Genomic DNA, 21,268 nt, shown 5'->3' with positions numbered 1-21,268 from the left:
TACCATGCACATCATTGTCTATCTGTCCTCAATATCCTTGATCTCCGCCCACCCTGCCCCACCATAGGCTCTCACCACTCCTGGCTGCCTGAACGTGGGGCGGCTGAGCTCTCTGCCCTCACCCGCTGTGCGTAATCACCGCATCCCTCCTCTCTCCAGGGTTCCATGGAGAACGGGGCTGCAGTCTCTGCGGACACTCAGAAGACAGACCCAGCGATGGAGCCGAAGCTCAAAGCGGTAGACTGGGACAAGGTAACTGGCACAAGATGGGGTGGAATGATGATCGGGGGCTCCCATGGCCGAGGAGAGGGTGTGTGGAGCCAAAGGCTGGAGTTATTTGTGACGTTTGCCCAGGAAGATGAGGAGGTTGGGAAGCAGATGCCCACTGCGTACAAGCATCACCTGGGCAGCACGCGTGACCATGGCTGTGATGGGAGCAGAGCGAACTACCTGCAGTGTTTGTCTGCAGAGCCCAACACCAAACCGCTCTTGGTGCTCAGAGGCCAGCATCTCGGGGGGTTAGGCAGGCCCCCTTTGTTGGTCCCAGGTGGAAATGGAACCTCTCCGCGTGGGGCGCGGGAGGAGAAGCAGCGTGGCCTGGGGGCCCTGGAGGGAACCAGATGTAGGAGCCATTTCCCTCCAGCCTAGGTCCTAGGACTGTCCCAATGTCATTTTGCCATTTCTTCCTGGAAAAGACACAAGTGGGTCATCCTTACGTGTCCCTGCCTGTGCTGGACACCAGGTAAGAGACAAGCAGGACAGGCCTCTGAGCCAGGCAGCTCACAATCTGGTGGGAGGACAGACCCTTCCCCACCCTGTCAACAGTTAGTACCACCTGGGGAGAAGCATGCCCAAGGGACACAGGTGAGCAGAGGAAGGTGAGCAGAGGAAAGGCGGGGTCTCTGGAAAGCTTCCTGTTTGCCAGGCCCCTTTGGCCAGGACTCCTGAGGCCCTGACTCCAGGAACTCGGGGATGGTGTCTGTCACAGGGGAATTGCACCGCCTTTGAGGGAGCGGTCAGCCCACAACAAGGACATGCGTGTGTGCTCTTCGGGAAAGGCTGGGACAGGTTGTTCCACACCCATCCCCTCCCAGAGGCGTGTAACCAAAAGGGAAAGAGAAGACCGGGGAGGAGAAGGCTAGCCGGACCCCACAGCAGGCCACCAGGGTGCTCCCCGGAACCTGATGTGCTGGCTCTGAGCCCCAGGTTGGCCACGAGTGCTCAGTGCCCAGGCCAGGGCTGAGGCTGGGGGGTCTTGCTACAAATGGCTGACTTCTCTGGAAGTTTGGGGACTTGGGCTTGTTCTGCATGCGGGCAGGACGGAGGGGGAGACAGCCAGCTTGAATGGTACAAGGGCCCCAAAGCTGTGGAGTCAGGACCTCGCCCTGGGATAGGAGGAGCTTCAGAGGGAGATGAGGAGGGTGGGGCTGAGGGCAGGACAGAGAAGGCGCTGCTGCACTCAGCTCAGGGCTCAAGGCCAGGGGGCGGGACTAAAAGGAGCCATGAAGAGGGATCCTTGGCACCAGCATCTGTGGGCTTGGCTTAGGGGTTGGATGTTGGAAAGAAAATACTTTACCGAGGGAACTGACCAGGGTTGGATAAGTATCCTGCTTCAGGGAAGGATCCTCCCGGTCTACCTGGGCTGCAGGTCCCCAGCCCCGTCACTGCATGGGGATTTGGGTGGGTAGGGATCAAGGCCACCCAGGCCTGTCCCACCATCACCTGTGCCCCCCATCTGAGGGGATGAGGGGCCTTCCCTCCCCCTCCTCCCCCAGGGCCTGCTCCTGGCTCCTTGCCAGCAGGTTCAGACAGGTCAGGCCTGACTCACCTTCCCCGCCTCTGTCATTCTTTCACACAACCTTCTGTCTTCCTCCCATCGGGGCTGAGAGAGAGGGGCAAGGACTGGACCAAGAGAGGGTAAGGAGAACCACCCTAGCAAGGAGCTCCCAGCACCCCCAGGAGACCCAGCCTGCAGAGCTGGGCTTCCCAGGAAGAGGGAACAGTGCTTTCTTTGCCCCCGCCCCCCCCCCCTTTTTTTTTTAAATTCACCTACCTCTAGGGCAAAGGGACTTGCCAAAGCTAACCCTTCATGTTTTGCATTCAAGGGGAGCTCCTCTGGGCACGGCTGAGGTAGGGAGCCTTGGGCTCCCGTGGCCACGCCTCCCCTAGGAGGTGGGGCAGAGTGGGCCATGCTGGAAAGAGCCAGGGGACCTGGGGAGCTGGGGCACGGGGAGGAGGGACAGCAGAAGGGCCAGGAAACCAGCCCAGGGGCCCCACCCTGCTTAGAGGTGAGGTATAGTCTGATCTTCAGGTCCTGCCTGGAAGCTTATGGGAACCATTTCATTTTTAAAATATATATTTTTATTGATTTCAGAGAGGAAGGGAGAGGGAGAGGGAGAGAAAAAAATCAATAATGAAAATCCTTGATCGACTGCCTCCTGCACACCCCCTTACTGGGGATCAAGCCCACAACCTGGGTATGTGCCCTGATGGGGAATTGAACCATGATCTCCTGGTTCATGGGTTGAAGCTGAACCACTGAGCCACATCAGCTGGGCTATTAGAACCATTTCTTTTCTTTTTTCTTTTTTAAATATATTTTATTGATTTTTTACAGAGAGGAAGAGAGAGGGATAGAGAGTTAGAAACATCGATGAGAGAGAAACATCAATCAGCTGCCTCTTGCACACTCCCTACTGGGGATGTGCCTGCAACCAAGGCACATGCCCTTGACCGGAATCGAACCTGGGACCCTTGAGTCTGAAGGCTGACGCTCTATCCACTGAGCCAAACCGGTTAGGGCTACTAGAGCCATTTCTAAGTCATCCCTCCGATCACCCAGTCAGGCAGGATCCAGGCTTCCTTGTGGGATGAGAATCCAGGTTCCAGCCCCTCACCCTGCACTAAACCCTACACATCTCCCTATTTTCTGGAGCCCAGCCTGCCTGGGGCTTGCCCAGTACAGGTGGCAGGAGCTTCCCACTGTTCCCGGCTCCGGGCACACCTGTCCCATTTGTCCCACCTGCTCTCTTCACTGCTTCACTGTGTGGGTTCAGAGCCCTCCCCTGGCAGCCTCCTCCATCTATCTGCCCACTTTTCAGGCCAGCTTTCTGATACCAGATGAAACTGGTGTGATTTAAAGTGTTTGCAGAAGTCCCTGCCCAAATCCCTCGGGGCAGCAGAGTTAGGGCCGAATTAACATTTCTTTTATTGAGCTCTTACCCAGACACTGCAAGCCAAGCACTTTAAATTTATGATCCAATTATCTAACTTAATACTCTCACAACAGAATAGATAAGATTTTCAGATCCCGATTTAACAATGAGGAAGAGCTTCAGTGTCCTGCCCAAAGTCACTCTGCGGGTTCGCTTAGCACAGCCAGTGCTTACTGCTGAGCCCCTCCCCTGTGGGTGCCCTTCCCTGTGTCCTGCCCACCCTTGAGGCCTGTGCCTGGGAGAGGGGGTGGCAGAGGGAGGGAGGAGGCTGAGCAGGTCCCTGGAGGGAGGTGTCTCCAAAGCTTAGCACATCCTCTTCCCCATCCCGCCCCTCAGGCTAAGCCAGACTCCAGCAGAACCCGCTCTCCCTCCACTGGGCGGAAGCCACTCTCTTCCCTTAAGAGACGGGTAGACTCCTCCAGCCAGGTGTGTCACAAAGCAAAAGGCAGCGGTGGGCTCTCCAAGTCCCCTTGCCACACACACACAAACACGCACATGCACACGCACACGCACACACTCCTTAGCATCAGGGGCTGCTCCAGGGGTCCCCGGGGCCTGGCAGATGTTGATATTGGCCACTCGGGCGAACCTTTTAGAATCCTCAGTGAAGTCACTTCTCAGGAAAATAGCCCCTGGATCTGAACAAGGGCCCTCTTGGCCTGCCCACCTCTGGGCGGCCCTGGCTCACCTCCCAGCATTCTGCATCGCCCCTCCATGTCACCTTGGGCTCCTTTCTCCCCTTGACCTGCCCCAGAGGGATGCCCGCCCGTCTACCTGGCTGCCCAGAGGGATCCACAGCGACATCCCCAAGACTGTCCTTGCTGGGCCAGAGTCTTGAGTTTGCTCCCTGTTTGCTCCCTGGCCTAGAGACCATGGCCCCTCTTCCAAAGAGCTCAGGAGTGCTCAAAAACACCCACCCACCTCCCCCAGGGAGAAACCAGGGAGCAGGGCTGGGCACCGCCCTCTGTGTCCTGTGCGGGCAGTGGACGGGGCAGGCTTGAGAGGGAGATGCCGCTGGGTGACCATAGGCAGCATGTTCTGTTTCTCCCTCAGCTAGTGGAAGTGATTCCCATCCCTACAGTGTGGGGTTGTCAGGAGGACCCGGAAGAGGGTACACAGGGCTATCAGAAAGCGAGCGGCCAGTGCAAGACCAGCCCACTTCTCTTTAGGATGGGGCGGAGGGGGCAGAGCCACTTTGCTGTTCTGTCCCAAACACTGAGGTCACATGGCATTCTGCATGATACATGGCGATCCTCCCTCCCTCGAAGGGGCTTTGACCCCTTTACCCCCTGCCCCCGGCCACTCTCAGCTCCCTGAACCCTCACAGGGGGAGCCTGAGGCCACCTCCCAGCTACCCCATCACCTGGGTACAGGGCGGAGGACCCTGGTCCAGAACCGCCGCTGTGGACTTGAACATAGGAGCTTCCAGTTAGAGGAGCCACCGCTGCAAGGCCACCAAGGACCCCCATGGACCCCCACACTGAACACCCCTGCTGGGTCCCTCACAGCCTCTGTGCTGGCTGACTCTCACCATGGGGTCCTGAGCCAGCTGACAGGCCTGCTGGTTCTGGGTTAAGATGGACTGAGGTGCAGGTCCCACCTCCAGCATCTGCGGCTGAGCGGCTGACCTGTCTCCTCATCTGTAAAGCGGGGTCACTGCAGGCCCGAGTTATCCACATCACGGCTCACAAAGGAGAATGGCCGTGAAGTCTGAGCCCAGGGGGCTGTGACCAGGACGCAGGACACTATGTCCTGGGATTCCTGTCTGGCTCCTTGTCCTCACTCCCCTCCCCACCAACCCCCACAGGTTGGAAGCCCATCGCAGCCTTCCTGGCTCAGAAAGCTGCCCCAGAGCTGTGAGCTCTGGGGTCTGGGCGGGCATTTCCCTAAACAATTGCCTCAGCCTGCGACTGTGGTCGCGGGAGGAGCTGCTGGCACAGAGCCGCTGCCCCCTCTCCAGGCATGTGCCCCTTCTGCAGAGCAGCAGGTCCCAGCTCCTGCTCCTGCGCTGCGGCTGCCCCGGGAAAGAGCTCTGTGCCACCTGGCTCCGCGCTGCCCAGGAGGAGGGGCACCTGGGAAAGGGGGAGAGCGAAGGAGGCCCCCTCCCCAGCCTGGCAGCACGCGTGCCCTTCCACCCACCCTCTGGGCGGCAGGCTGCCCTTTCCCCCCGCCTGGCCCTGCTGCGGCTGCATTCCTGGCATAGCAGGGAGAGGCCGTGGCCCTCCCCCTCCCTTTGGGGCAGGGGCAGAGCTGCGTGGGGGAGGGGAATGGGACACACACACAGTTGGCACTAGGTGCTTTAACCAAACTCTCCCTGGACTTGCATGTGTTTTGGGGGGTCCCAGCCTGTTGCTTGGGATCTTGCAGTTCACCAAAAGACCCCTCACCCTCACCTATGCAGTCCCGCTTTAGCTGGGCAACCCTGAGTGAATTGCTTGCCCTCTCTGAGCAACAGGTTCCACAGCTGTGTAAAAGAAGATTTGCTCTTTGTGAGGGTTGCTATGGAAGCCCCCAAATGGCTGAGAACCAGAGGTATGACCTACTCAGAACTCACACCCCCCCCCCCCACCTGACCTCCTACAGAGGCTGTCAGACCTTTGCGGATGCTTTTGATGCCTCCCCAGCCCCCCAAGCCTTAGGAAGTAGGGGTGGGAAGAGGGCAGGACCCGGCATCAGCTTGGGAGGAAGAGAGCCATCTGTGGGAGGGTTAGCCAAGGGGTCCTCTGCCAGGTAGGGTAGGAAGTGAAATTTATCCCGGACCCTCCCCACTCACGGGATCCGAGCTGTCGTTTTTTTGCATCCTCCCTTCCCATGATGACTTTCCAGCCAGCCGCCACGTTGGAAATGACCAGCAAGTGAGAGATGTTGAACATATTCGCACCCAGCTGAGACTTCCCCTTCAATCATCAGGACTGGAAGAGAATTGAGAAAAGACACCCTGTCAGTACTTGTGCAGTCTAAAGCAGGTTGAGCACACAGTGAATGTCCCAACTCCTGGGAGACTGTGTGGAAGGGGAGGGGAGAAAGGAGGCTCCCGCTTCAGGGCCAACCAACCCCCTCCCAAGAATCACGTAAGCCCCCTGGGCCTCAGTGTCCTCATCCATAAAATGGGGAAGAGTCAGTAGGTGGACGTCTCTACTTACATGGAAGCTCATTTTACTTCCCCTGGGATAGCGGGCTGAGGCTACCGTGGTAGAAGTACAGGTGTTGGCCTTTGGGGGCTGAGGGAGCTGTTTGCAGAGTAAGAGTGAGCCTTCCTGGGAGTCCTCCAGCGTGGTGCTTTAGCCCCCGGAGTGAAGTAGCCCTTCCTGGGCACCAAGGAGTGCTAGCTCACAGAAATGCACTGGGGGCTAGACACAGAGCCTGGGTTTGAGGCCCTCCAGGGCCAGCGAGCTGGTCAGAGGCAGCCTCGGGACCAACGCTAGACAGCGAGTCCGCCATTTGTATGGTGCTGCCTACTGGTCTGTTCCGGGAGGATCCGAAGTCGTGTACAAAGGTCAGATGGGCAACAGGGCATCACTGAAAGACTCTGTGTTCCAAGGGGCTGGGGACCTGGGGGTGGTGCTGGCTCCGTTCCAACCACCCCTGTATACAAACGCTTCTTCAGCAATCTAGCTTCAGCTCTCCACACCTGCTCTGTCCTCCTGTTCTGTTTCCCTCACAGTAGGGTGGAAGTTCCAGGCCGGAGTCCCTGTTTGCTGCCTGCCTAGACATTTTTTTCTGGGTCTCAACGGAAGCAAGCTTGTGAATCCTATGCTGTTTCTACTCTCTATAAAATAAGGGCAAAATGCATCAACAGGTGAAAATTTGCCCAAACCACAGCAAGACTCAGAGAGAGGCCTGACTGGCCGCACGCACCCCTGTGAATAGCTGGAAGCATTCATTGTCTAAGGCAGTTAATTCGAATTAAGTACCCAAATGAAAAACAGGCATGGAGTGCCATGTGCAACATAGAAAAGTAGAACATATGAACACCTGGGTTTTCATTTGAGAAAGATGGTAATAAGTTAAGGATGCATATTAACATCAGTAGAGTAACAATGCGGGGGCGGGGGGCACAAAAGGGCATCGCTAAAAAGTCAATAGAGGAGAAAATCTATACTAATAATAGAGGAATATGCAAGTTTTCCAGGGCTCCGTCACAGTAACGACCCAAATGCAGGCTGCGTGGGGCGACAAAGCTGGCAGGGGGGTTAGTAAGGGACAACCCAACGACTGAACAGCAGGCTGCACAGGGGGCAGTAAGGGGCGACCAGGTCAGCAGGGGGGCAGTTGGGGGTGACCAGGCCAGTGGGGGGGGGGGGGGCAGTTAGGGGTGATCAGGCCAGCAGGCACAGGCGGTTAGGGGTGATCAGGATGGCAGGGGGAGCAGTTAGGGACGATCAGGCAGTCAGGCAGGCGAGTAGTTAGGAGCCAGCGGTCCTGGATTGTGAGAGGGATGTCCGACTGCCGGTTTAGGCCCGATCCCTGGGAGTCCATCCCCTGAGGGGTCCCAGATTGGAGATAGTGCAGGCTGGGCTGAGGGGACCCCCACCCCCCGTGCACAAATTTCGTGCACCGGGCCTCTAGTATAGAATATTTTTAAACACGTCATTAATACAAACAAGGCAAAAAAAGAATAGAGGAGACAAACAGAAAACAAATAGCAAGATGGTGGGACTACCGCAACATTAAATAAAAATGGATTAAACACTTCAAATAAAAGGCAGAGATTGGCCGAAACCGGTTTGGCTCAGTGGATAGAGCGTCGGTCTGCGGACTGGAGGGTCCCAGGTTCGATTCCAGTCAGGGGCATGTGCATTGGTTGCGGGCGCATCCCCCGGTGGGGGGTGTGCAGGAGGCGGCTGGTCGATGTCTCTCTCTCATCGATGTTTCTGGCTCTCTGTCCCTCTCCCTTCCTCTCTGTGAAAAATCAATAAAGTATATTTGAAAAAAATAAAAATAAAAGGCAGAGATTGACTACATTTAAAAACAAAAAAGCAAGATCCAAGAGATGCACTTGAAATGTAAAGATGTACACAGTTTGAAAGTAAAAGGATGGTGGGGGGATAAGGACACACATGTAATACCTTAACCAATAATTAAAAAAAAAAAGTAAAAGGATGGGGAAAGATAGACCATGCCAACCAAGCATAAGGAAGCCTGGTGTGGCTCTATTAAGATTCAGGACAAGGAGTATTACCAGGGACCAAGTTGGCTATTTCCCAATGATTACGGGGCCAATTCATCAAAGAGACATACCTGGGTGACCTTGGGCAAGTTCTTCTGCTTCAGTTTCCCTATCTGCAAGATGACAGTAATAACAGTACTTGCCTAGTGAGGGGTATGTTGAAGATCAAATGATTAAGTGTTTAGAGCCATGCCTGCATATAACAATTGCTCTGAGTGTGAGCGCTCCATGGTGTTGCAATTGGGGCAAAACCTCAAGGTCTCCCCATGACCCTGGCCTCCCTTCTTTTGAGGTGGGGCTCTGTAGGCTGCCTAAGATACAGTGTAAACACAGAGCAATAGCTGGTTCTTCCAGTTTTGTTGATTTTTCCTGGTGGTGGTGGTGGTGGTGGTGCTGGGTATGTGTGTGTAGAGACCTGAGGCAGAGCAATGGAAGGAATGAGATAGTAGGCACCCAGTGAATCCATTTCCTCCTAGACCCAGGGGGAAAAGTCAAGGAGATGTGGGGACTGGAGAAAGTCAAGAGACTCAGTGGGGTTTGGACGGCTGCCTTGTTGAGTGGGTGCTGGATGGGATGCTTCTGGGCTGGCCAGAGTCCTCTTCCAGCCTGGGAAGCAGGAAGACAGCCAGCACCCTGGAACTGCCAAGTTCACATAACTGGAAACCACAACCATCTTTGGGCCTTTCCCTCTAGTTGCAGGCCCAGAGAGACTGCTCAGTGACCTGCCCTGTTTGCCCAAGAGCCCTACGCCCCTGCTCCAAGGCTGTGATGGCAGGCCTAGCTTCGCCTCCAGCGGGGCTGAAAGCTTTGGTGGGGAGGCCTGTGCAAGGAGGAGAGTCCAGCCACGGATGAGGAAGGCGGGTTGCAGAATCACTGTTGACTCTTTCTCCCAGGCTCGAGGGCTCTTCTTCCACGTATCTCTTTCTCCTCTCCTTTTCTTTCCTGACACCACCCCCCTGCTCACCTGCAGTAGCCACCAAACTCCCTTGTATTGGAGATCTATTGACACCCACTATGTGCCAAACACAGAACATATTCTGCCCTCTCTCTTATGGGTGGTGGGCACATCGGCTTTAGGACAAGAGAGCTGAGAGGCTCTGAGAAGCAAAGGCACTTGCCCGGGACCCCACAGCTGATAAGTGATAGAGCCAGGCTTTGAAAGTGACCCCTCACTACAACTTCATTGTCCTTTACTGGTTTTGGTTTCCTGTTTTTGGTTCAGATTAATCTATAATATATAGACTCATCATGAAAATATTTAAGGGCTTCCCATTGCCTAGAACTGCAGCTTCCAAACTTTTTGATCTTATATTTCTACTAGCGGCGAGGTGCACGAAGTTCATGCACGGGGAGGGGGGGGTCCCCTCAGCCCAGCCTGCACCCTCTCCAATCTGGGACCCCTCAGGGATGTCCGGCAGTCGGACATCCCTCTCACAACCCAGGACCGTTGGCTCCTAACTGCTCACCTGCCTGACTGCCTGATAGCCCCTAACTGCTCCCCCTGCCATCCTGATCACTCCTAACCACCTCCGCCTGCTGGCCTGATCACCCCTAACTGCCCTCCCTGCCGGCCTGATCACCCCCAACTGCCCCCCCTGCTGACCTGGTCGCCCCTTACTGTCCCCCCGTGCAGCCTGCTGTTCAGTTGTTTGGTTGTCCCTCAATAACCCCCCTGCCAGCTTTGTCACCCCACGCAGCCTGCAGTTGGTCGTTACTGTGATGGAGCCCTGGACAATTTGCATATTCCTCTATTTTTAGTATAGATAAATAAAACATTTAGGGCACATTTTCCATTATATTTCCATTTTAATTATTTGCACATGCTAATGTACTATTAAATTATGTGCATTGCCCAGGCCAACACCAAGAAGAAAGCCTCTGGTAGAGCAGAAAGGGCCTGTTTCATTCCTAGAACAGAATGTATTGGCTCCTATACTTACAGTGTCCTGGGCAGGCCTTCAAGCTTCAGGCATGGATGAATCTGGGTGCTCAGGTTTCATCACCTGGATTTGGTGTTGTTAGATCCTGGATTGTCCACCTCTGTATTAACTGAGTCCTCAGGCTCATGCCCGCCAACTTAGCCACTCCAGCAGGAAGAGAGAGTGTCTGATGGCTTATTGCACCAGCTTAGGTCATGAGCCTGTCCTGGATCTCATTTCTGTGGCCGGGAGCTGAGATGAGTGGCATGGTCAAGTCCTGAATCACTAAAGCGAGAGGGCAGGTAGCCCTATACCGACTACATGAGATAAAGGATGGTGACTGTGACACTATAACTAGGAGACGGGAGAATGAATGTGTGCAGGTGTGAATATCAAGTGTCCACTGACTTTTTCTCTTGCAGGACCTGGTAGACTGGCGGAAGCCCCTACTGTGGCAGGTAGGCCACTTGGGAGAGAAGTACGATGAGTGGGTCCACCAGCCAGTGACCAGGCCCATCCGCCTCTTCTACTCAGACTTCATCGAGGCCCTCACCAAGACTGTCTGGTGAGCCCCGCGCTGAGTCCATGGTGGGCTGTCCCTCTCTCCTGATGGTATCAGGCAGATACAATAGGGGAAGCGGCACTTGGGTTCTCCCCCAATCCCAGCCCAGAGCTATACTGTGAAGCTCTCAGGCATAGTGGAACATGCCATAGGATAATCCATCCCTATGCATGGTTTGTTCACTTGAGTGAGTGACACACCAACATATAGCCAGAAACCACTCTGAATGCCACCCCTGTTCTATTCCAGATTCCTCTGAAGGGTTTTCCAGCCTCTAATGCCCATGGGAACAATTTTGCCTGCAATTAGCTCCTTTGCCACAAGAGGTCAGCATCTGTTCAGCTGCACAGAATCTGTAGCCACGGGACACAGTTCTTTTCTGCCAATAACTCCTTTCAGGGACTCACACATATAGACTCACGGCAGATAGACTCACGGCCTTCCTTCTGTTTTCTCCTCCCCACCCGCCCAGCAGTGCCCCTTTGACCCCAGGTCTCCACATGCTCTCTACACGTGCTTTGGTATCATGTCATCCCCCCCTCTAGTCAAGAGTGTGTTGGGAAAGCTGGCCCTGGCGAGCCCCTGAGCATGTATATCTCTCACCCTGGTGGCCCTCCTGCAGGTACAGCGTCCCCGTCATCTGGATGCCCCTGATGCTGTACCTCAGTTGGTCCCACTATCGAACCTTCGCCCAGGGCGATGTCCGACTCTTCGCTTCCTTCACCACAGGTAATGTTGGTCACTTCCTGATCTGCTCCCATGGCTCCTGGAGGTGGGAGACCTTGGTGTTCTTTTTGGCACTAGGTTTCTGCAAAGACAGAACCCAAAACCGTATCACAAACATTGCGAAGTGAGACCTTTCTGTAGAAATAGTCTTCCAAAGAAAAATGTTGTCAGACTCCCTCAGCCCCAATCCTGAATGGATTATAAGAAGAAAAAAGAGGAGGAAGAGGAGGAAGAGGAGGAGGAAGAGGAGGAGGAGAAAGAGGAGGAGGAGGAGGAGGAGGAGGAGGAGGAGGAGGAGGAGGAGAGCAACGCATTAACAGAAACTAAATAAAATCATTTGTCAGGAGACAGCAATAAAGAAAGAGGTTTATCACTGAGTCTAATACTAGAAAAGGTATGATCTGGGATTGTCAAAAAACTAAATGAAATCATTCCCCACGTGGCACAGCTGAGAGCTAGACTCAGAATGACCCATAAACACAGCACAGATTAGAACCTGGAAGAGAAAGATCTGGGAGTGTCCTGCAGTGTCTCCTGGGCAAAGGTCCAGGCAGCAGAACCCCAGACTCGGGAGTCACAGCCCCACTAACCTCTAATGAGCACTTGCTACGTGCCAAGCCTGGTGCCTTCCAGGGACCATCTTGGTTAATCCTCCCAACAGCCTCATGAGAAAGGTACTATCATCATGCCCTTTCGAGATGAGGAAATGGAACCTCAGAGAAGTCATACAAGCGATTCAGGGTCATGTGGCTAGGATGTAGATGCCAGGCGCCCTCCAGCCTCAGGGATCAGAGGACAGAGGGAAGGGCTGCCAGTGAGCCTAGGGGACTGAGTCTCTCAGGGCAGCCATGGGTTTGGGTGCGGCCACTTCTGTCAGCCCACCTCCCAAGCTTACCGCCTCCCTTGGGCCTCCTGGTCCATGGCACCTGCCCTGGGAGTCTGATCTCATAGCACAGGCTGCCTCAGGGCGGTGGCAGGAGGCTCAGATGGAGGCCAGGGGAGGGGACAGGCAGGAGAAGGTACTGGGGTAGCTCAGGTGGGCTTTCCTTTCCCAACCACGTGTAATGTTCCTAACTGTGAGCCCTTGGAGCGCCCCCTCTCTGCTAGATGCAGGCTCCTTCTGCCCCCACTCTGAGGCTTCTCTCCTGCTCACGGCTCCTGGGAGTGGCAAGCAGAGGACCTGAATGGTGTAGATGAGCGGGGCCACAGCCACAGTGATGGGAGCCTCCGATTTCCTGCGTGGACCAGGATGTGGTAGGGGATGAACAAGATGCAGGAAGTTCCCCAGAGCCCAGAACTCCACCCGGTCACCAAGGGTTAACATGCACACCCCGAGAGCCAAGGTTACCCTTTTCTGCCCACGCTGAATAGCTCAGGCACAGCACAGGGCTTGTTGCTCAGAAAGCCTGCTCACTGAATCGCCCACTGTCCACCCAGGGCTCCCCTAACAATCAGCAACAGAGGCAGTGCCGCCAGGGCTGGCGGCCGGAGGGGGAAGGGGCTGCCGGAGCTTTGGCCCGGGTCCCTCTGCAGGATTCCTCTAGAGATGCCACTCGGTACCAGCTCCGGGGCAGATGCGCCAACAGGGATGATGCTGGGGTGAGGCAGTGGGCGGAGACTTGACCTATAGGAGGGGGCTCTTCTGCATGACAGGGAGGGTGATCTGAGGGCTTGGTCAGAACTGCAGGCCTCTGCAGAGAGCTGAGATGTGCTGGTTAATAAAGGTCCAGTGTAGAGCCTGTGACCATGATGCTAGCAATGGCCACGTAAGACATGTGTCCACAGGCCTCCCTCACCTCCCTGCTCGTCAGACAAGGCAGAGAACGTAAGAGCCACAGAGCTAGGCAAGGGGCGGCTGACAGGTCCCCACACAGCTGCTGGACGAAGGGAGCACTAGCATCCATGCAGAAGAGTCAGGGAGCCGAGAAGCAGTGGAGGCTGAGCAGAGACACCAGCTCATGGCTGAAATTCCTAGATGTGTGCATGAATGTGTTTGGAAAAGCAGAGGGGTTCTGCAGTTCAGGATGTCCCCAAGTGCAGTGCCTGGGAGCAGGTTAAGTGAGGGCTAGGCCAGAACCACATGGCATGCTGGGTGGGGATGGGGGCCTCCATGAGGATTGTGTGGTGGGAGCCCAAATAAGGTCAAGACAGAAGTCTGTGGCCAGTTGATGTGTTTCTCACATCGATGTTCCTCTCTCTCTCTCTCTCCTTCCCTTCCTTCCACTCTCTCTAAAAGTCAATGGGGAAAATATCCTGGGTTGAGGATTAACAACAACAAACAAGAAATGAACAAAATGGAGAAAAGAAATAAGAGCCTCAAGGACTGCAGGCTGGCATGAGAGGGTGGGTGTTGGGAACCTCACACTTGACAATTACATCTCCAGTCTTCTCGCCTCCATGCTAATCATCTTCAGGTTGTTGTTTTTTTTCAGATCTTCCTCATATGCTGTGATTTCGAGTCTTGTCCATTGAGATTTCTCTGTGTGTTTTCCTGTCCCTCTTGCTCTCCAGTCCCAGGTGGTTCACATTTTCCATCAATGACGGCCCAGCTCTCCTGGCTTAATTGGAATCATCCTTCCCTCTCCCCCATGCCACCAAGGGGTCTTCTCAGGGGTCTTAGCCATCTGGACTGCTACAGCAAAACGTCACAGACTGGGTGACTTATCAACAACAGAAATGTATTGCTCCCAGGTCTAGAAGCTGGAAGTTCAGATCAGGGTGCCAGCCTGGTCAGGCAAAGGTCCTCTTCCAGGTCACAGACTTCCTGTGTCTTCACATGGACAAAAGCAACAGGGAGCTCTGTGGGCACTCTTTTTTACTTCTTTATTTCTCTTTATCCTCAACCAGGATGTGCTGAGAGAGAGAGAGAGAGAGAAAGAGAGAGAGAGAGAGAGAGAGAGAGAGAGAGAAGCATTGATGTGAGAGAGAGACATTGATTGGTTGCCTCCCAAACATGCCCTGACCATGTCGAACCCCCACAACCCAGGTATGTGCCCTGACTGGGAATTGAACGGGCAATATACCTTTCAGCACACAGGATGATGCTCAACCAACTGAGCCACTCCAGCCGGGCAAGGTGATGGGGGGTGGGGGTGAGATGGACGTCTGGAGCCACCAGGCATTGTTGCCTGCTGGGGCCATCTGCCCTGACCTTCCTCTCTCTTGCCGCCCTGCAGAGTACTCGGTAGCCATGCCTAAGTCCGTGTTCCCGGGCCTCTTCGTGCTGGGGATGCTCCTCTGGAGCCTAACAGAGTACCTCCTCCACCGCTTCCTGTTCCACATGAAGCCCCCCAGCAACAGCTATTACCTCATCACGCTGCACTTCATCTTGCACGGCCAGCACCACAAGGTGAGCAGGGCGGGCTCCCCCCGGGGCCTTGCAGCTCTACCCGATTCACAGGAGCCGCCCATCTCTCTGGGAGTCAGGCTGGGAACAAGGGAAATCAGGGCATTTGCTGTTGCTCGGAGGAAGGACTGGGGCCTAACCTGAACCGGGCGTGGACAGAGTGAGCATGTGTGTCTGTGTGCCATCGTTACTGACACCGGGCACTCCGCAGGTTCCTTCTGTGGACCATCTTTGATCCTCACAGCAACTCGTTCATTCACTCAACGAATGTTCACCGAGTGCTCACTCTGCGCCAGGCACCATTCTAGACACCACTGAGCAAAAGAGTCAACAACCACTGCCCGTGTGGAGCTTCCTTCTTCCCGTTCCACAGAGCAGCCAACGGGCTTAGGGAAATTAAACCAGGAACTCGCCCAAGGTCACACCTGTCACTGCCAGGATCTTGTGCCTCCTTCTGTGGATGCCAGAGTCTGTGCTCTCGACCACCCACCACCCTGGGGCTCTTTATGGCCAATGTGATGGCCCCCGTGGCAGGGACGGGAAGCCAGGTCTGCCCAGAGGAAGTTGCATCCCACTGTCCCCACACCATGCTGTTCTCAGCCTGTCCCAGGGTGCCCATCTCTTCCTCCTTCTCTCCCTCCTTCCTTCCCTCCCTCCCTCCCAGAGCTGGCTCTCCAGCATACCCCTGGTCCTGCTGCTCCCGGTCTGAGGGAGAGAGACCCTCATCGGCATATCCCTGTATGACTATTGCCTGCTTTCTGTCTTTTCTTCCTGCCCAGAGAGGGTCTGTCTTTCTCAGAATCCTCACCATCAGTCACTAAAATCTTACCTCTATGCTAGGCCTTTGGCTTTTAAAGCTCCAGAACCTAAGGCCTAGTTCTCTTGTTGTTTAATGTGACAGCACCCCCTTGGAACAAAGAAGAGCCCCTGTTAGGACGACGGGTGGGGAGAAAGTATGCTAACACTTCCGGCATCACCCCACCATGTGAATCCACATTAACCTCCCAGACAGCATCAGGCCCTGGTCTAGGTGCCCCACCTGGTCATCGGAGATGGGGCTCCTCGCTAGCATCCAACAAATTCCAGAGCCCAAGTGGCCTCTTGAGCATAAAGCGGGACTCGAAACCTGCCCACATCACATCCACCCCCGTGTTCCTGCACAGCGTTCCAGGTCCTATCCTGGCTTGGAAACCGGGAACAGCACAGTCTCTCGAGGACTTTCCGGCAGAGTGGCCTGCCCTCCCCAAAGCCACTGCGAGTGCCAAGTCTACCCATGACAATCACTGCCCCTCCCTGGAACAGCTGGGCTGCTCTGCCCCATGCTCCGTGGGGAAGTCTCTGTTGTGGCTACAAGCAGGCCCCCAGCTGCGTTCTGACACGTGAGCCTCTCCATCCACAGGCACCCTTCGATGAGTCCCGCCTGGTCTTCCCCCCTGCGCCAGCTTCACTGGTGATTGCCTTCTTCTACACAGCCCTGCAGCTCCTCCTGCCCGAGGCGGTGGGGGGCACGGTGTTTGCGGGCGGCCTTCTGGGCTACGTCCTCTACGACATGACCCATTACTACTTGCACTTCGGCTCCCCGCACAAGGGCTCCTACCTGTACAGCATGAAGGCCCACCACGTCAAGCATCACTTTGCACATCAGAAGTCAGGTAAGGCTCAGCCAACACCTCCCAGTCTCACTCATTTCATCACCTATTTGTTTGACAGCTACCACTAAGCCCCTACCAGGGCCAGGCACTGTTCTGGGTTCTGGGGACCCACAGACAGCAAGGCGAGCCTGCGGCTCCCATCCTACTCTCTGGTGTGGGGGGCAGTGCAGAGACAAACAAGGAAATCGCTCAATAGTAAAAGGTCACTTCAGACAATGATAAGTGCCACAAAGAAAGTAAAGCAAGAGGATGTTAAAGCAGTGGTCGGCAAACTCATTAGTTAACCCAGCCAAATATCAACAGTACAACGATTGAAATTTCTTTTGAGAGCCAAATTTTTTAAACTTAGACTTCTTCTAATGCCATTTCTTCAAAATAGACTCGCCCAGGCCGTGATATTTTGTGGAAGAGCCACACTCAAGGGGCCAAAGAGCCACATGTGGCTCACGAGCCGCAGTTTGCCAACCACTGTGTTAGAGGAACCATATAAGTTAGGGGAGGGCTCCAGCTCTGTCTAGTAAAATATGCAAGTCACAGATGTGATTTTTAAATTTCTAGTGGCCACATGAGCCAGTAAAAATACATGGATGAAATTAATTTTAATAGCATATTTTATGAAGCCAAATACAACCACATTATCATGTCAACATATAATCAATGTAAAATATTGTGTTTTTTTGTTTTTTTAAATATATTTTATTTATTTCTTACAGAGAGGAAGGGAGAGGGATAGAGAGCTAGAAACATCTATGAGAGAGAAACATCGATTAGCTGCCTCCTGCACACCCCCTACCGGGGATGTGCCCACAACCAAGGTACATGCCCTTGACCGGAATCGAACCTGGGACCTTTCAGTCTGCAGGCCGACGCTCTATCCACTGAGCCAAACCGGTTTCGGCAATGTAAAATATTGTTAATGAAATATTTTACTTTTTTTTCCTTATGTTAAGTCTTCTGTGTCCAGTGTGTATCTTGCACTTACAGCACATCTCAATCCAGGTGCTAAATTTTCATTGGAAATATTTAATCTGTGTTTAGAGTTTATAAAATTTACATTTTTTTAAAAAAGTAGATTCACATACCCGAATTGCTCTGATATGCTTGAAAGATTTCCAGTAATTGAATTGAGTATACGTTTTTGTTTTTGTTTTTAAATACATTTTTATTGATTTCAGAGAGGAAGGAGAGGGAGAGATAGAAACATCAATGATGACAGAGAATCATTGATCGGCTGCCTCCCGCACGCCCCCTGCTGGGGATCGAGCCTGCAACCCAGGCATGTGCCCTTGACCAGAATCAAACCCGGGTCCCTTCAGTCCACAGGCCACTGCTCTATCCACTGAGCCAAACCGGCTAGGGCCACTGCTCTATCCACTGAGCCAAACTGCGGCTCTCGAGCCGCATGCGGCTCTTTGGCCCCTTGAGTGTGGCTCTTCCACAAAATACCACGGCCTGGGCAAGTCTATTTTGAAGAAGTGGTGTTAGAAGAAGTTTAAGTTTAAAAAATTGAGTTCTCAAAAGAAATTTCAGTCGTTGTACTGTTGATATTTGGCTCTGTTGACTAATGAGTTTGCCGACCACTGGGCTAGGGCGAGTATACATTTTTAAATTGAAATGTAAGTTAATTAAAATTAAATAAAATTGGAAATTTAGTCCCTTTGTAGCTCTAGCCACATTTTCAGTGCTGAGCAGTCACGTGGGCTAGTGGCCACCATGTTAGATGGCAGAGCACTAGGTCAAAGTGGTCCAGGAAGATGTCACTGCGGAGATGTCGTTAGAGCTGAGACCTAAGTCAAAAGGAGCCAGCACCCAACATCTGGGGAAAGAGCATCTCAGGAGCAGCAGGTGCAAAGCCCTGAAGCAGGAACGGACTTGGCATCTTCAAAGAGAAGGAAGAGGCTGAGGCAGGCAGGGGCCAGGCTCTCCCAGGAAGTCCTGCCAAATAAAGGATTTGGGTTTACTCCAAAGGCATCCTTGGGAAACTGGTACCCTGCTCCTGACGTCTGCCAAGATGGCCCTGAGAGCTGGGAAGGCCAGCAGGGACAGATGTGAAAATCTTCCCGAGGGCTGGCCCTCCCCTGGCTCCCTTTCCAAGCAGATTTCTCCCCCTCCTTGGACAGTGCCTCACCTTCTCCCTGTTCGTCTCCCTCTCTAGGATTTGGCATCAGCACTAAATTTTGGGACTACATTTTCCACACTCTTATGCCGGAAGAACCCCACCTGAAGATCCAGTGACAACTCCCTGCCCCACTGTGGCCCCTCTCCCACCCCCGCCCCATCCAGACCCTGCAAGAAGGTTTGCCTGGCCAGGCAGGATGGGCTTTGTCCAGCTCTTGGGCTTGGTGAAGGGTGCTGGGGAGACCCTAAAGACTGAGACTTCCCTCCCGACCCGCCACAGGAGGGTCACGTCCACTTGGTGGCCACATGGTCCTCAGGAACTAGCTCTTTCCTGCAGCATCCCAGCCTTCCCACCAGCACTTCTGCCCAGAATCAGCCCACAGGACTGCTTTAGGACCTGGCCAAGGGGAATGAAGGAAACGGACCCCTGTGACTTCCTGGCCGGTCTGTGATCCACCTGTGTCTTAGCACCTCGGGCTCCCTGGGAGCCACCCCCACAGCAAAGAGTGGGGTCTGCAGGGCCTCTGCCCTAGTCTCCCTACCCTCCCTTCCCGGGGGCAGATTGATGGCTCTGGCTTTCTCCCGATGAGTGGAGAACACTGAGGTGGATGAAGGGCTCTCACAGGAAGAGACAGCATGATGCCTCCCACAGGCCATCCCAGATCCCAGGGCAGTGCCTCCATCCACTGCCAATCACAGATGCCAGCTGTACCGCCAGGTACCTCAGGCCGAGACACAGGCCCAGCCCTCACCTGCCTGTGCAGACGGGCCGAGGCTAGCTGGCATTGGCCTCAAGGCTGGCGGGAGCCCAGGCCCCTTTCTTTAGGAACCACCAGCTGCTCTAGCCATCTCCCTGCCTCCAGAATCACAAAGCTTTGCTCCAAGGTCGGCTAAAGAGGCCTCTCTATGGGTGGGAGCCCCACCCCATTCCCAGCCATTCTTGACCTCCACCTGGCACAGGTGGGCCCCTGCCCCCCACTCAGGACCCTTCCAGCCAGTGCCTCCATAGGCCACGAAGGAGCCTTTATTCGGTGCCTTATCTCCCTCCCCATTGGCTTCCCTGTCCCCCTGCCCCCCCCGCCCCCCGCCCCCCGACCCGACCCCAGCAGATGAGGTTCCAGCCCCTTTTTCCTCATAACCAAAACCCTCACTGCTCATAAGAGGGTCTTATTTATAAACTATATAAATGCTCAAGTAGCTGCTCAGATTGCCCTTTCTAATTCTATGTGTTGAGCTTATGTAAATCTTTGGTCCTATTTTTGTTCCCTTCTTACCCACAAACCATTACTACTTGAAACTTAAAAAAAAAAAAAAACTCGATGAGCATAAAGGCTAAAGAGAAGCAGTTTGACCGCTCCTGTGATTTGTACTGTTTACTGCGGAGTTATTTAAAGATTTTGGAATAAATATACAAACTACAGTTGTGAAATAAAGGTGTAAATAAATTGTATATTTTGAAAAATAAAGACATTTAAAAAGAAACCAACAAAGAGCGGTTGCTACTTCTTGGTGTTGATTCGCCAGACTTCATCTTGGAAGGTGGGGGGTGGGTACGGTCCATCCAGCAGGGAGGGGTGTTTATCCCTGACCAGGTTGTGTAGACTTGCTGGGCCATGGTGATAATAAAAAGCTGAGCAACTCGTATTTTCTGACTTGGTTTTATTACTGTTTTAAAATTATCTGCAAAAAGATTTTAAAAAATAATAATAAAAAAAATAAAATAAAATAATCTGCAGACAGCCTTCCCGCTTACTGCCTGCACATGGGGTGGGCATTTGGGGAGTATGTGTGTGGGGGGGTGTCACTCCTATCAACCGCCTTGGCACACCACCGGGGAGACGTTTCCTCTGGAACTTATCAGACCCCAACTGAGATTCCAGTTGGCTTTCCTAAAGCAAAGGAGGAAGACTCTAGCAACAAGCGCCCACAGTGGGAACTAGAACATCAGGCCGGCTCAGTCTAGGTGAAACAGATGCTCAGGATGTCTTCCCAGCCAGCACACCAGAACCACCTGAGGAATCTGTTAGCACACAGATCCAAGGTTGCCACACTCAGAGTCTGGTTCAGCGGGCCCGGTGGAGGTGGGCTCTGGATTTTCCTCCCCAAGGATGGGGAAGCGGAAGTGGAAGCAGATGCAAAGGCAGATGCAGATGTGAACTGATGTTGGCGAGGTTCTGGCAACATGGAGGGAGCCCCCGGCCTCGCTGCCTCTCCCTGCTCCGGCAGCCACATGGTGGCTTCGTCCCTGCAGCTCCCAGCCTGGAGATGAAGGCCACTGGTCTGAGCCAGCCATCGCTCAAACTCCTGGAATCTATCCCTGGAACCAGGCTGCTCAAGGAGCAGAAGTCACAACCCCCATTTCCAGGCACTGGAAACTTGACTGTGGAGCATCACACTTAGGGGGAGGGAAGGAAGAAAAAGGAGGAGCAAAGGAAGAGATGGGCAAGTTGTAAATATGCAACTCCACCAGAGAAAAGTCTTAAGTTGAGCAAAAATTTAATTGGGAAAAAAAATTATTTTAAAAAAAAAACTAGTAAGAAATGAGAAAAATCTAAGTGAG

The 21,268-nt window shown here is 53.8% G+C and overlaps 1 protein-coding gene across 1 annotated transcript in view; it reads left to right on the top strand.

Moving 5' to 3' along the window:
- FA2H (fatty acid 2-hydroxylase) overlaps positions 1 to 20,086 on the top strand; it is a 46,884-nt gene extending 26,798 nt beyond the window's left edge. The window contains exons 2-7 of the mRNA XM_079759424.1: positions 160 to 252; positions 10,727 to 10,869; positions 11,489 to 11,595; positions 14,769 to 14,941; positions 16,338 to 16,590; positions 18,746 to 20,086. Coding sequence (XP_079615550.1) covers positions 160 to 252; positions 10,727 to 10,869; positions 11,489 to 11,595; positions 14,769 to 14,941; positions 16,338 to 16,590; positions 18,746 to 18,825 — 849 coding nt within the window. The 3' untranslated portion in view covers positions 18,826 to 20,086. The remainder of the gene's footprint in view (positions 1 to 159; positions 253 to 10,726; positions 10,870 to 11,488; positions 11,596 to 14,768; positions 14,942 to 16,337; positions 16,591 to 18,745) is intronic.
- Positions 20,087 to 21,268: the final 1,182 nt, after the last annotated feature.

Source organism: Cnephaeus nilssonii, assembly GCF_951640355.1.
Source record: "Cnephaeus nilssonii genome assembly, chromosome: 20".
NCBI lineage: Eukaryota > Metazoa > Chordata > Mammalia > Chiroptera > Vespertilionidae > Cnephaeus > Cnephaeus nilssonii.
The sequence above is the reverse complement of the archived record's forward strand: the minus strand, read 5'-3'. Positions and strand labels throughout refer to the sequence as shown.